At 35.6% G+C, this 12,543-nt stretch overlaps 1 protein-coding gene across 2 annotated transcripts; it reads left to right on the top strand.

Annotated features, from left to right (window-relative positions):
* Positions 1-552: 552 nt before the first annotated feature.
* Positions 553-12,504, top strand: LOC147490775 (DNA polymerase delta subunit 1). 2 transcript variants are annotated; one of them, XM_086566190.1, is made up of 30 exons: positions 555-894; positions 979-1,089; positions 1,188-1,294; positions 1,398-1,557; positions 1,791-1,986; positions 2,088-2,223; positions 2,352-2,489; positions 2,919-2,996; positions 3,132-3,223; positions 3,612-3,678; positions 3,788-3,859; positions 4,075-4,161; positions 4,838-4,957; positions 5,050-5,148; positions 5,393-5,500; positions 5,647-5,742; positions 5,835-5,900; positions 6,376-6,432; positions 6,581-6,668; positions 6,981-7,060; positions 8,319-8,432; positions 9,012-9,126; positions 9,212-9,384; positions 9,530-9,601; positions 10,661-10,735; positions 10,860-10,949; positions 11,193-11,353; positions 11,565-11,638; positions 11,723-11,810; positions 11,885-12,504. In XM_086566190.1, exons 1-30 carry the CDS (start codon positions 612-614, stop codon positions 11,970-11,972), a joined length of 3,291 nt encoding a protein of 1,096 aa, XP_086422316.1. In that variant the 5' UTR covers positions 555-611; the 3' UTR covers positions 11,973-12,504. The 2 variants fall into 2 exon arrangements, 1 of the variants encoding a protein (XP_086422316.1); XR_015198810.1 differs by lacking the exons at positions 11,193-11,353; positions 11,565-11,638; positions 11,723-11,810; positions 11,885-12,504 and adding an exon at positions 10,331-10,487 and having other exon boundaries at positions 553-894; positions 10,860-10,925.
* The last annotated feature ends 39 nt before the right edge of the window (positions 12,505-12,543 follow it).

Genomic DNA, 12,543 nt, shown 5'->3' with positions numbered 1-12,543 from the left:
ACCCGATCCAAAATTGACCCGTTGGCTTAGCGGGTCACCCGTTACATATACGGGTTGGGTTTGGATTTGACAAACTTGACAAGATTAGTATGACACGATACGGACCCGATCCAACACGACCCATTGCCACCCCTAATCATAAGTAGGGTGTCAATGGATTCGTTTGGGTCAGATTCTCTAAAAATTCAAAATTTGAGAACCCGAAATCAAACCAAACCGATAAGATATATTGCAAATTGAAACCGAATCAACCTGAACCGAAAACTATAAAATCAATTAAATTCTAAATTAAATTGATTAATTTCAGCCACATAATTGATAAATATATACAAAAGTAATTATAAATATTACTAAAATACAATCTTATTGGTTTAGTGGAGGACAAACCTGAAATCAAAAGAAAAAACCAAATTACTCAAACTCAAACCGTTTTTTGATTGGTTTGGTTCGGGCCCTAAATTCACGGAAAAAGCCCAAAATAGGCCCACTAACCCATATACCTTACTATATCACGCGATGATCACGTAACAACCATCTCAAAGTGGCGGGAGTTATTTTTCTTATAATAAAAACTAGCTGCCTCCATTTTTCTTCCCGCCAAAAAAAAAAAAATGAACGGCAAAAAAAGGCCATCAACAACACCAACACCAACACCGCAGCCGCCAAAACGGTTTCAACAACGAACACCAGTAGCAGCAGCAGCAACGATGGAAGATGAAGAAATGATGGATGAAGATGTGTTTTTAGAAGAAACCCTACTTCGAGAAGAAGAAGAAGAAGAAATTTTCATTCTTCAAGATGGAGAAGATCGTAAAAGAGCTTTATCTTCTCGTTTAGCTATTTGGAAAAGGCCCAATTTGTCCTCGTCGTATATTTCCCACTCCAATAGCATCAGTAAGTTTTTTTTTAAAAAAAAAAAAATTAGGGTTTTGGAAAATTTGAGATTTGGGGGTTTGTTTGTTTGTTTGTTTGTTGCAGTTTTTCAGCAATTGGAGATTGATTATGTTATTGGTGAAAGGAATAGAGAGTTATTGGCTTATTCTTCTGGTCATGCTGCTATTCTTAGGATCTTTGGTGTTACTAGAGAAGGTTTGTCTGTTTTTTTCTTTGTGAATTTAATGAAAAGTGTTTACTTTTTGTTAAATGAATGTTGGGAAATTGAAGTGTTCTGTTTTATATATTGTTAGGGCATAGTGTCTGCTGCAACGTTCATGGGTTCGAGCCATATTTCTATGTTAGTTGTCCTCAAGGAATGGGCCCTGATGATGTCTCTCGTTTCCGTCACATTCTTGAGGTACTTTTTGTTTACCAGTTTTATCTATTTTAGTGGGATGGGTTGGAGTACTATATGTAGAAAAGGTGGTCTATGGTACTAATCATGTTTTGTTGGTTTTCAGTCAAAGATGAAAGAAGCAAACCGGAACAGCACGGTTCCCCAATTCGTTCTACGGATCGAGATGGTGCAGAAGAAGAGCATTATGTATTACCAACAACAGCAGTCTCATCTTTTCCTTAAGATTGTAGTTGCACTGCCAACAATGGTAGCTGGCTGTCGAGGTAAGCAATTCAAGGGTTTCTCTAGCTTTAGTGTTTCTTGATTTTCTAAAACTTTTGGATATTTTGCAATCTTCCCGAGAAGTTAGTTTTGTATAGCTGTTATTGACATAAATTTCCTCACATGCAAATATTTTCAAATGTCATTCTTTCTGATACTTGGAAGTCAGTTATAGGGTATGCTCCACCAATTAATAATATGTTATTTTGGTCTTTTACATCATTGCTCCTCATAGGCATCCTTGAACGAGGCATACAAATTGACGGTCTTGGTACAAAGAGCTTTGTAACATACGAAAGCAATGTTCTTTTCGCTCTTCGCTTCATGATTGATTGCGATATTGTTGGTGGAAATTGGATTGAAGTACCTGTTGGGAAGTATAAGAAGGCTGTTAGGACAATGTCATACTGTCAACTGGAGTTTGATTGCCTGTATCCTTATGCACCAGAGGCTGGTCATCTTTCCTTTAGAGAATTCATATATTAAGGCATAACTTTTTTTACTAGACCCTTTTCCTTAGCCTTTTTCTCAGGTATTCTGAACTGATCAGTCATGCTCCAGAAGGAGAATTCTCCAAAATGGCTCCTTTTCGGATATTGAGTTTTGACATAGAGTGCGCTGGCCGCAAAGGGCACTTTCCGGAGCCAACCCATGATCCTGTTATTCAGGTTGAAGTTTCATTTTGTTTTTCTGCAGACGTTGGAATAAGAAGTTAACATATGGACCCTCTTAATAAATTTTCATGGTAATTTTCAATTAAATTTTGACAATTTACTTAATTCTATTTTCTGTGTAGGTGGCCAATCTTGTCACTTTACAAGGAGAGAGCCAGCCTTTTGTTCGCAACATTATGACTCTGAAGTCATGCTCTCCAATTGTAGGTGCTGATGTTATGTCATTTGAGAACGAAAGAGAAGTTTTACTTGCTTGGAGGGTATTCTTCTACATTCTTCTACCACTTAATTAATCTTTTCGATATTTTGAAATTTTCTTTTATACTCAAGGGACAAACTGTGGATTCTGTCACTGAAATAATCATTTGCGGCATTTAAAGCCTTGCATTATGATATAAAAAAATCCCAGGGCTGCTCCACTGATTGGTAATTGGTTCTGAGTTGGATGCCCAGAGATTAAGAAATTCTTTTTCTTGGCTAGAGTTCTTTAGTCTCAGCATGATCACAAACCATTGGTCTCTTTGATTGATGTTACCTATTTCGTAATATCATTTAATTTTGAACAATCTAGTAATGAGGATCACAAAGTTACAGTGATAACTAAGTTCAAGTTCCAAGAAGCAATCATCTTATCTTTGAGTTTGCCATTTTATTTTCACATGCCTTTACTTAATCCAAGACCAATGCAGGACTTTGTCCATGAAGTTGATCCCGATATCATAATCGGATATAACATTTGCAAATTTGACTTGCCGTATCTTATTGAGGTAAAAAATATATCTTTTCCTTTCCTTGAAAGTTTGTATTTGTTATGGATCATCATGCTTTCTCATTATTATTATTTTGGTAGTAATAGCTGAGATTCTACTGCAGAAAATAAATAGTTTATTGTTGGTTTTCAGAGAGCTGAAGTCTTAAAAATAGCAGAATTTCCTCTTCTGGGACGCATAAGGAACAGCAGAGTCCGTGTTAGGGATGCAACCTTCTCCTCAAGGTTAGTAATTTGCTTAACTTGGCTGTTGATTGCCTATTTGAGCTGCATAACTGGTTCATGTTTTATTTATTTATTTTCAGATGGGCTGCTTATTGAAATGCATTTGGTTCAGTCACTCCATGCTATTTTTCTTTGCCTTGATTTTCTAATTACCTTATGAGCTTTTCAATTCCATCGTTATAGTAATGTTGAAACTTGAAAGACTCATATGGGTTAATGTGGCTGGATCCTTGTAATTTAACATATGCAATTTCCTGAAGTTTTATGTGTACACAGTTATTAAATATGGTATTCAATACACAACTCCTTCCATCTATCTGTAAGGCGTTGCAATTTGTAGAATCACTTCATGTTTGATAAATGACTCTGATTCAGTATTTCCTGACAGACAGTATGGGATACGGGAGAGTAAAGAGGTTACACTAGAAGGGAGAGTTCAATTCGATTTACTCCAGGTTCCGTGTACTGCATTCTTATTCGTTGATTATTTCATGGTTGGGCTTTTAGAAGTAACAGCTTCAAGGTTTCATTGACCATCTTATATTTTCCCCTTATTTGGTGCAGATCATGCAAAGGGATTACAAGCTAAGTTCTTATTCCCTGAATTCTGTCTCAGCACACTTTCTTGGAGAACAGGTGAACAACCAACTCTTCTGACATTTATGTCATTTTCCACGTTCTACGTAAATATATATAGCAGTTCTTTTTGCACTTATAGTATCCTGCTATCTATCTTCCTAAGTTAATAATTGTATTATAAAGTTCACATTTTCTTCTAATTATATAGTCATTAGTGCATGCAGAATTTCATTTCATTTTTCTTTTCTTTTTTTGTTTTAACTTGAGAGCAGAAAGAGGATGTTCACCACTCAATAATATCCGATCTTCAGAATGGGAACTCTGAAACTAGGAGGCGACTTGCTGTCTATTGCTTAAAGGTATGTTGATGTTTGATTTCACGTGCTTTATCTTTGTTACTAGCTGTTACGTTGTCTGAGCCGTTATTATATTTCGTATTATAATATTTTTCGTAGCTTTCTAATATGAAATCATTGAGTGATGAAAATTGGTTTGTGATACGAGGCTGATAGAATCACATACATTTCCACATACCATGTTCCCCTCTTTCCTTCAGTTCTGAAAGTCAGTTCCGGACAAGAGCTTCATTCACTATTTTGTCCTTTTTATTGAAAGCCCTTATATCTTGCTTTCAAGACCTTCAAATCTATAAAATGTTCATCTATTTTGCCTCCTTGGATATGATTGTGAACGAAATTACATGTAACATCAAATTGGCTTCTCGTCATTAATGTTTGGAATATAGGCACATTTATTCACGTGCTGAGAAGATTATCTTTTTTATTTCTAATTTCTTTTCATAGGTACTCTCAAGATTGCTTTTCCTGCATTTATCTTCCTTTCTCACTCAGTTTTCCACTTTAATCTGTTTTTCTTTAGGGTTTCACTGCCTTCTTAGAATTCAATTAATAATGGAGCTTGCTGTCTTTTAATAATTTAAAGTAACCTGTATATAATGATGGAAACTCTCTTCTTTTATGATGAACAATCATATAATGACATCTTAAAATACCATCTTTTTTACTTGATTTACAGGATGCTTACCTTCCACAAAGGCTTTTGGACAAATTGATGTTTATATACAATTATGTGGAGATGGCTCGTGTCACGGGTGTCCCAATTTCTTTCTTGCTTTCAAGAGGTCAAAGCATTAAGGTAAGTGTGTTGGGTTGCTTAACTGGATTAAACTAGGAAATATGATGTTGAGTCAAGCTCATTGATCTTCTGACTCTAAAATTTGCTTTCAGGTTCTTTCCCAACTCCTGAGGAAAGCTAAGCAGAAGAATCTTGTTATCCCTAGTGTCAAAAAGCAGGGATCTGGAGACAACACATTTGAAGGTGCAACTGTAAGTTTATTTTGTCCATGTTATTGTTTTCAGTACATGGTAGTTTTTTTTATAGGGCTCGTAGGGCATCGTTTAAGCAAGTTGTGACTTTATGAACATGATCTAAGGGATGTGTAGTATTGTATCTTATAGAAATTTCACTCTTTTCTGAACTTTCATCAAGTCACAGACTTTAATTAAATTAGCTGATGAGTTGGCTAAACGCATAAATGCACTTTGACCCATTGAATTATTCATAATATAGGTTTTGGAGGCCAAGACAGGATTCTATGAGAAGCCTATTGCAACTTTGGACTTCGCATCTTTATATCCGTCCATTATGATGGCCTATAATCTATGTTATTGCAGTCTGGTGAGTCTTATTTCTTCCATTTGTCCTTAATGCTCACTGACTCAGTGCCAAATGGTCATACTGTTTAGATTTAATAATTGACTCTTGTCATTTTCAATTTGAAGATCATAATGTCTGAAGCTCTTTTGCTTGTGGTCTCTTTTAAGGTAACACCTGAGGATGTGCGTAAATTCAATTTGCCGCCAGAATGTGTAAACAAAACTCCATCTGGTGAAACATTTGTCAAATCGAATCTTCAGAAGGTAAGTTCTGTTATTGATGTTTTTTTCAATTGTAGCATGAGACATCCATTGGATGAAGGTCTGAATGTGGTCCTCTGAATGTGCAAAATCAGGGGATACTTCCAGAAATTCTTGAAGAACTCTTGGCTGCTCGTAAAAGAGCAAAAGCAGATTTGAAGGTAATTGTTCTGATTTTCACTCTTCTGAGAGCTTGTAGTTTATTGTCCAGATAAATCTCTTAGTTGTTTGTATTTATAAATTTCCTAATTTCACAGATGAAGTTGTGATGACTTACTACCACATTTGCATCTGTAAAATATTATCTGTTTTATAAATTCCAATGAGACATACATATGAAATATGTTAATGAATTTACTTTCTTTAAGATGCATCACAATCCAACAGGTTGTGTAGGTACATATGTTTCTCATGAACTTTTGTTCCCTAATTGGTCAAATGGACTCCTTTGGAATATTACAAACTTCCTCATTGTAGTAAATACTTCCAAGATAACTCTGATTTTATAACTTGTATGATTTTAGATTGTTACCGTTACTTATGCTATTCAGCTAAGTATTAGGGGAAAAAAAAGATTTGCTGTTTAGCTAATCTTGTAGAAATTAGTTCGGCTGACACTAAGTTATTTTTCATTAGGAAGCAAAGGATCCACTAGAGAAGGCTGTGCTGGATGGTCGCCAGCTGGCCTTAAAGGTAAGTTATGTCACTTTCAATCTCTTATTTTCCTTTATCTTTTACATATTTGTGGCATACCTTTCTATTCTTTGTAGAAGTGAACTAAGCTGCAAAATGTCCATGTCATTGTCCCATTTTGAGCTGCATGTATTTGTTGTTTTTTCAGATTAGTGCAAATTCTGTATATGGGTTTACCGGAGCTACTGTCGGTCAGTTACCTTGTTTAGAGATATCTTCTAGTGTCACTAGCTATGGTAAGCAGATTTCCTTTAGGAGACCAGATCATATACACCTGGGACCGAGGTACAACTTCTGCTCCCTCTTCTTTTTACCATAAAACAACACTTTTTAAATTTCATGCAACATCATTCTTTTAGTATACTCAACTTGAATGGTGAATGACAAGAAAAGGTGCTGTTTTTCTGGTGGGAAAAAAAGGGAGCAGAGGTTAGCTCCTGAGTGCAGATATCTGGTCTATTTTTGTTAGAGAAGCACATTACTAACAGCTAATGCAGAATTTCGTTTTTTCTTGGGTGATGTTAAAACTGCAATGTTTACATGTTTAGGGCGACAGATGATTGAGCACACAAAGAAGCTTGTGGAAGAGAGATTCAATACACTTGGTGGCTATGAACACAATGCCGAGGTAAATTTTCTAGATTTCCTTACCAAAAGAATAACATTGTCTGAAATTTGCTTGTGGTTTTTTCATGTACTTAACACTAGTTAAGTTATTCGAGTGTTGAAATTAAGGGAAAAGGAAAAGGAAAAGAAAGTTAATTTTCAATAGAAAATGGCTGTCATAGTTTGTGCAGACACATCGAGGTGTACCTTCCTCATGACCAGAAGATCCAACAGAAAACTCGCCCAGATTCAGAACGTTTATCATCAAATAGTCTCTGTTTGAGACGTGCTTGCGAGTAACTGAAATATATAAGTGCTGTTGATCTCCCCCACCCCAAAGCTAAATTAAAAAGGAAATATATGAAATAATTACACTGTATCTTTCCTCCAAGAGGACCACCGTTTTGTTACTACAGTGGTTTGATAGATATTATGTTTCATGTTCTTGTATGACTTCATTCAGATTTGACACTGATGTGAGATGCATCAATGGAGTCTTTTATTAGTCTTCCAAGCCCATTAATCCAGTCTTTAATTTATTCTGTTTCTTTTATTTTCATCAGTAGTATAGTTTGGGTCAAATTAGAAGTAAACAATAGCCTCCTAAACGGTTTTTTGTTAGACAGGAAATTTCTAGTCAATAAATAAGAGGGCTTGTTACTAAATCGTTCTATGGTTAATGCAAATGTTTCAAGAAGAGAATCTGTGGCTTTTAGTGCTTTATCCTTTTACCCCTAAAAGGTTCTATCAGTTTAATTGGTGTTCACCTTGTTGAAAGCTTCCGCCAACAAATTTTAAATACACTTTTAGAGTAGTTCCCCTACATTTCTTATTTTTCATTTATGTGCTTATTCATATTTATCACTCCCTAACTATTATTTGTTTTTTGTATAAACTATTTTCAAGAGCCAATTGTTGTAGAATGATAACAAGAACAGGCATTGAGCAGAATCTTGTAATTTTCACCCACTCAAGTTTAAAGAAAGCCGTTTGACTTCAGTTACATAATTTTGAGCGTTTTGTGGGTACTTCTGCATCTCAAATTTGTGAACATGTATAAGTTCTTAAGTCAAGCTGATATAGCGGTCTAATTTACATAGAGTACGTAATATTGAGTAAACTGCACAGTGAAGCCGTTATATAGAACCTCCGCTGGTCTTGCAACTTGACCTCTGTGGTTTGTGTTGAAAACCTGTTTGATAGAGTCAATAAGACAGTCTCCAGTCAGTTGTCTTAAGTATGTGCTCTTCATTATTACATAATTACATTTTCTTCCTCAGGTTATTTATGGGGACACTGATTCAGTTATGGTACAATTCGGTGTGCCTACGGTAGGTGCAGCAATGAACTTAGGGCGAGAAGCTGCTGAATATATCAGTGCTACGTTCATTAAGGTACGCTGACGAGTTTCAAGTAATAGCGTATTATGTCTGCCACAATGTTTATTGTTCTTTTAGTTCTTAGTGTCTTTGATCCTTTCATGTTCTTGACCAAGAGAAATACTGATACAGTAGGAAGTGTTTCAGAAGAACTTTTCAAATGTTTCAGGAGCATAATGAATTAGAGCTTCAATATTCCCATTGTTGCATTTAGGCATGACTAATTTTTACACGTGCCTTTTCAAGTTTATAGATCTAACAAATATATAGCGATTTCTCATGTCAAAGCGTAATGTAGACTCCAAATTCCGTAGTTACACAAAGTCAAAGCAACCTTCTTTTTTTTGGGGTGTTCTCTGACGATTTAATATAAGAAGCAAAACATTTTATTAACCGTGAATGTTTGACTACGGACTATAAGGATTTTATATTAACCGTGAATGTTTGACGATTTTGTTTGGTGCCTTCACCTAGTTGCCGATCCTTCATTTTCTATTTCCTCTTCCATTTTTGAACCGGGACTTGGTTTTATGTCGTCTTTAACCCTTTGTTTTGTTTACAATTTTTTTTTTTTTTGTTATGTATCTTGTGAAGCCCATCAAACTGGAGTTTGAGAAGGTTTATCATCCATACCTTTTGATTAGCAAGAAGCGATATGCTGGACTCTTTTGGACCAATCCGGATAAATTTGACAAAATGGATACGAAAGGTGAACCTCAGGACTTTTTAATATTAAGACTTTCTCAATTTATGTGAAATGTGATTGTTTTACTCATGCATCTTATGTTTAACAGGCATTGAAACAGTTCGTAGAGACAACTGTCTGCTCGTTAAAAATCTAGTCAATGAATGTCTTCACAAAATACTAATTGACCGTGACATCCCTGGTGCTGTTCAATATGTCAAGAATACAATTTCTGATCTTCTAATGAATCGCATGGATTTATCACTATTAGTTATAACTAAGGTGAGCGTTATAATCTTCATGAAAGAATCAGGATATCTTACTGGCATCACTTGCTTTCAAGTTGCTAATGTTTTATTTAAAATTCCTCTCCTTTCTACATTTAACAAATGATTAGAAACATATCCTAAGTTGGTAAATTTAATAGGGCCTGACGAAAACCGGAGAAGATTATGCTAATAAGGCTGCTCATGTTGAACTTGCAGAGCGCATGCGCAAGGTTGGTCTTACTTTGAAGCATACTGGATCCTTTCATATGCAGTAGCTGACTTATTTTACCTCCAATTTTTTTTGAGTACTTCCCTATGGCTTATATGTGGATATGACAATATTTATATTTTAAGTTCTGATGAAAACATGCAAATGAGTAAATGACGATCTTCCAAAACTTCAACAGAGCAGGAAGACCGTGGTACCAAACATAGATCACCGCCAATATAGACCCCTTTCTTATTTAGTCAGGATTCCTGGATGAAGAATTCTATTTTTCTATAGGCCAGAAGTACAATATTTTCTCCAACATGGATTTCAGGGTGTTTCATGATTTATGATCGATGAAGTATTTCCAGTCATTTTAGGACGATTCCATATTTCTTGTTCATGACTTTCTTCCTTCTCAATCTGGTATTTGAACACAACATCAATCATACATACTGGTCCACAACAGAATCTGCCATTTATGTGCAGGAGGCACTATTCCATTCATGCATACTGGATTTGAGAGTGACTCAGACCAATCTTTTGGAGGGTCTATAAAAATTATCCTCCAAATTCCTTTTTATATTCAGCTTAACTTGTTAAGATAATTTTTTGTTGGCCCTTCTTATAGGAAGGCAACCCAGTCATACTTACAAGTGTTTAGATACTCATATCATTGATCCAGTTTGAAAAATTGGGTGTTGGAGTAGGTTATTCACTCACTTGTAACCTGTGGTTGGATTTTTTTCAGAAGAAATGTTATACTTGGATCATACTACAGAAATCTTGATACGTTCCAAAATTAACGGAAAACAACAGTTCTCATTTTAGTCCGTTTGCAACTGAAAAATGGTTGGCCAATGGTTACTCAATTTGATTCACAGTTCAAGCTCTAACTTCACGTTCTAGTAAGTCAAAATCTAGGAAATAGTTGAAACACCGACCTGTATTTGAGTTGTAGAACGCTTAAATGAAATTCTGATGCACTTAAAATTTTTATTGACCAGTAATATCGTAGTTATTGATCTGGATAGACCATTTGACTGCAAATTTTGTTCTCTTGTGTGGTTGTGGTGAATAGCGTGATGCTGCTACTGCACCCAATGTCGGGGATCGTGTACCATATGTCATTATTAAGGCTGCAAAAGGTGCTAAGGTAATGTGTTAAACAATTTACTATTTATGACTTTAAGCATCTTTCTGGGTGATTTTATCATTTAAAAAAATTTACCACTGTTTGTTATGCTTTTGAGTAAAATTGACTGGTTAATGTCTTACAGGCTTATGAAAAGTCAGAGGATCCCATCTATGTGCTAGAGAATAACATACCAATTGATGCTCAATACTACCTTGAAAATCAAATTAGTAAGGTTAGTCGAATAGAATTATTGGTTTCTCTACTATGTCACACTTAAGATTAGCGCTGTATCTATTGATGTTTTTCTCTCTTTTTTGGAGAAATCGTAGTTATGCGTGCTTTGTTTTGCTTATTAAATAGATATGTCAAATACTATCTCTGAGGTTGTTGTGTGTTAGCTATATGTAGTTTGCATTTTGTTTTCTCTCGTTTTTTTTTTCTTGTTTTTAACTGCTTTCATGGAACCCTGTCACAGCCACTATTGAGATTATTTGACCCCATTCTAAAGAATGCAAGCAGCGAACTTCTCCATGGAAGTCACACAAGAGCTGTTTCCATTTCAACACCTTCAAATAGCGGCATTATGAAATTTGCTAAGAAGCAGCTCAGTTGTCTTGGCTGCAAGGCTCTAATCAGGTTTAAATTTTAATTTCTTGACTGTCTTTCCCCCTCCACAATTTAAAAATGAAAATGAAAAACTGGAATGTTCTAGGTTTCATAATCTTTGGCACTGCATCCTTGTAGTAAATTATGCATTTTAATGTTTTCTATGCTTGATATGGATTCCAGTTATTTTTCTTTTTAAAAAATATTAATGAACATTATGGTATTATTGCACGTCAACCAGCAATGCAGAACAAACTCTTTGCTCACACTGCAAAGGAAGAGAAGCTGAGTTGTACTGTAAAACAGTAGCTAATGGTATGCACCAGCCTTTTGTTGGTATTCAAGTTTTTTCCATAAACATCCTCGAATCTAGTTAATAAATTTTATTGCATTTATCAGTGGCCGACTTGGAGGTTCTCTTTGGAAGATTATGGACGCAGTGCCAGGAGTGCCAAGAATCCCTTCATCAAGATGTGCTCTGTACAAGGTTTCCATTATCTTCCTTGGTCCATGCACCGTGATTTCTTTATCTATACTAATCTGGGCGAATGTTTTTTGCAGTCGAGATTGTCCAATATTTTACCGGAGGAAAAAGGCACAGAAGGACATGGCTGAAGCTAAGGTGCAGTTGGATCGATGGCAATTTTGAAATTAGTTGGTTGTGTATATATGCTCTTCCCACTGGCTTGCTAAATTGAGGACGCTGTAAATCGGAGCCCAACTGGTTTGCAGAGTTTGCTCTTCCCAAATGTTTTGTGGATTTGCAAATCCTTTTCTGGCGATACTACAAACCTGATAACACTATTGCAGATATAACACTTCAGAGCTCATTGCACTATGGTCACAGCATCCTTGCAGAAGTACAGTATCTATATGTTCATGTTTGTTCGGAGGAGTGTATACTTCTGTTGAATGCCCCAGTTATGGCTACAAAGTTCGAAAGCCAACTTGGGCTTTGGGAGAACCTGGCCTTCATATGATTAGTACTAAAACTGGTTGGTTGGGGGTGTACTAGGTTTTTCTATTTAATTTATAAAAGCCATTATATTTACTTCCCGTCAAATTTTGTAATGTACATTAATTGTTGAGGTGTGAGTGAACTGTGGAAAGAACCAAGAGAAAGAAGAAACAACTTTTCTGTGAAATTGAATCGAGTTCAGTAAATTTAAGCTTTTGTCTAATTTTTTTTTTTTTTTTTTTTTTTTTGATTGGCAAACCTG

Source organism: Coptis chinensis, chromosome 6 (assembly GCF_015680905.1).
Source record: "Coptis chinensis isolate HL-2020 chromosome 6, ASM1568090v1, whole genome shotgun sequence".
NCBI classification, from domain to species: domain Eukaryota; kingdom Viridiplantae; phylum Streptophyta; class Magnoliopsida; order Ranunculales; family Ranunculaceae; genus Coptis; species Coptis chinensis.
This window is presented reverse-complemented; position numbering and strand designations above follow the sequence as displayed.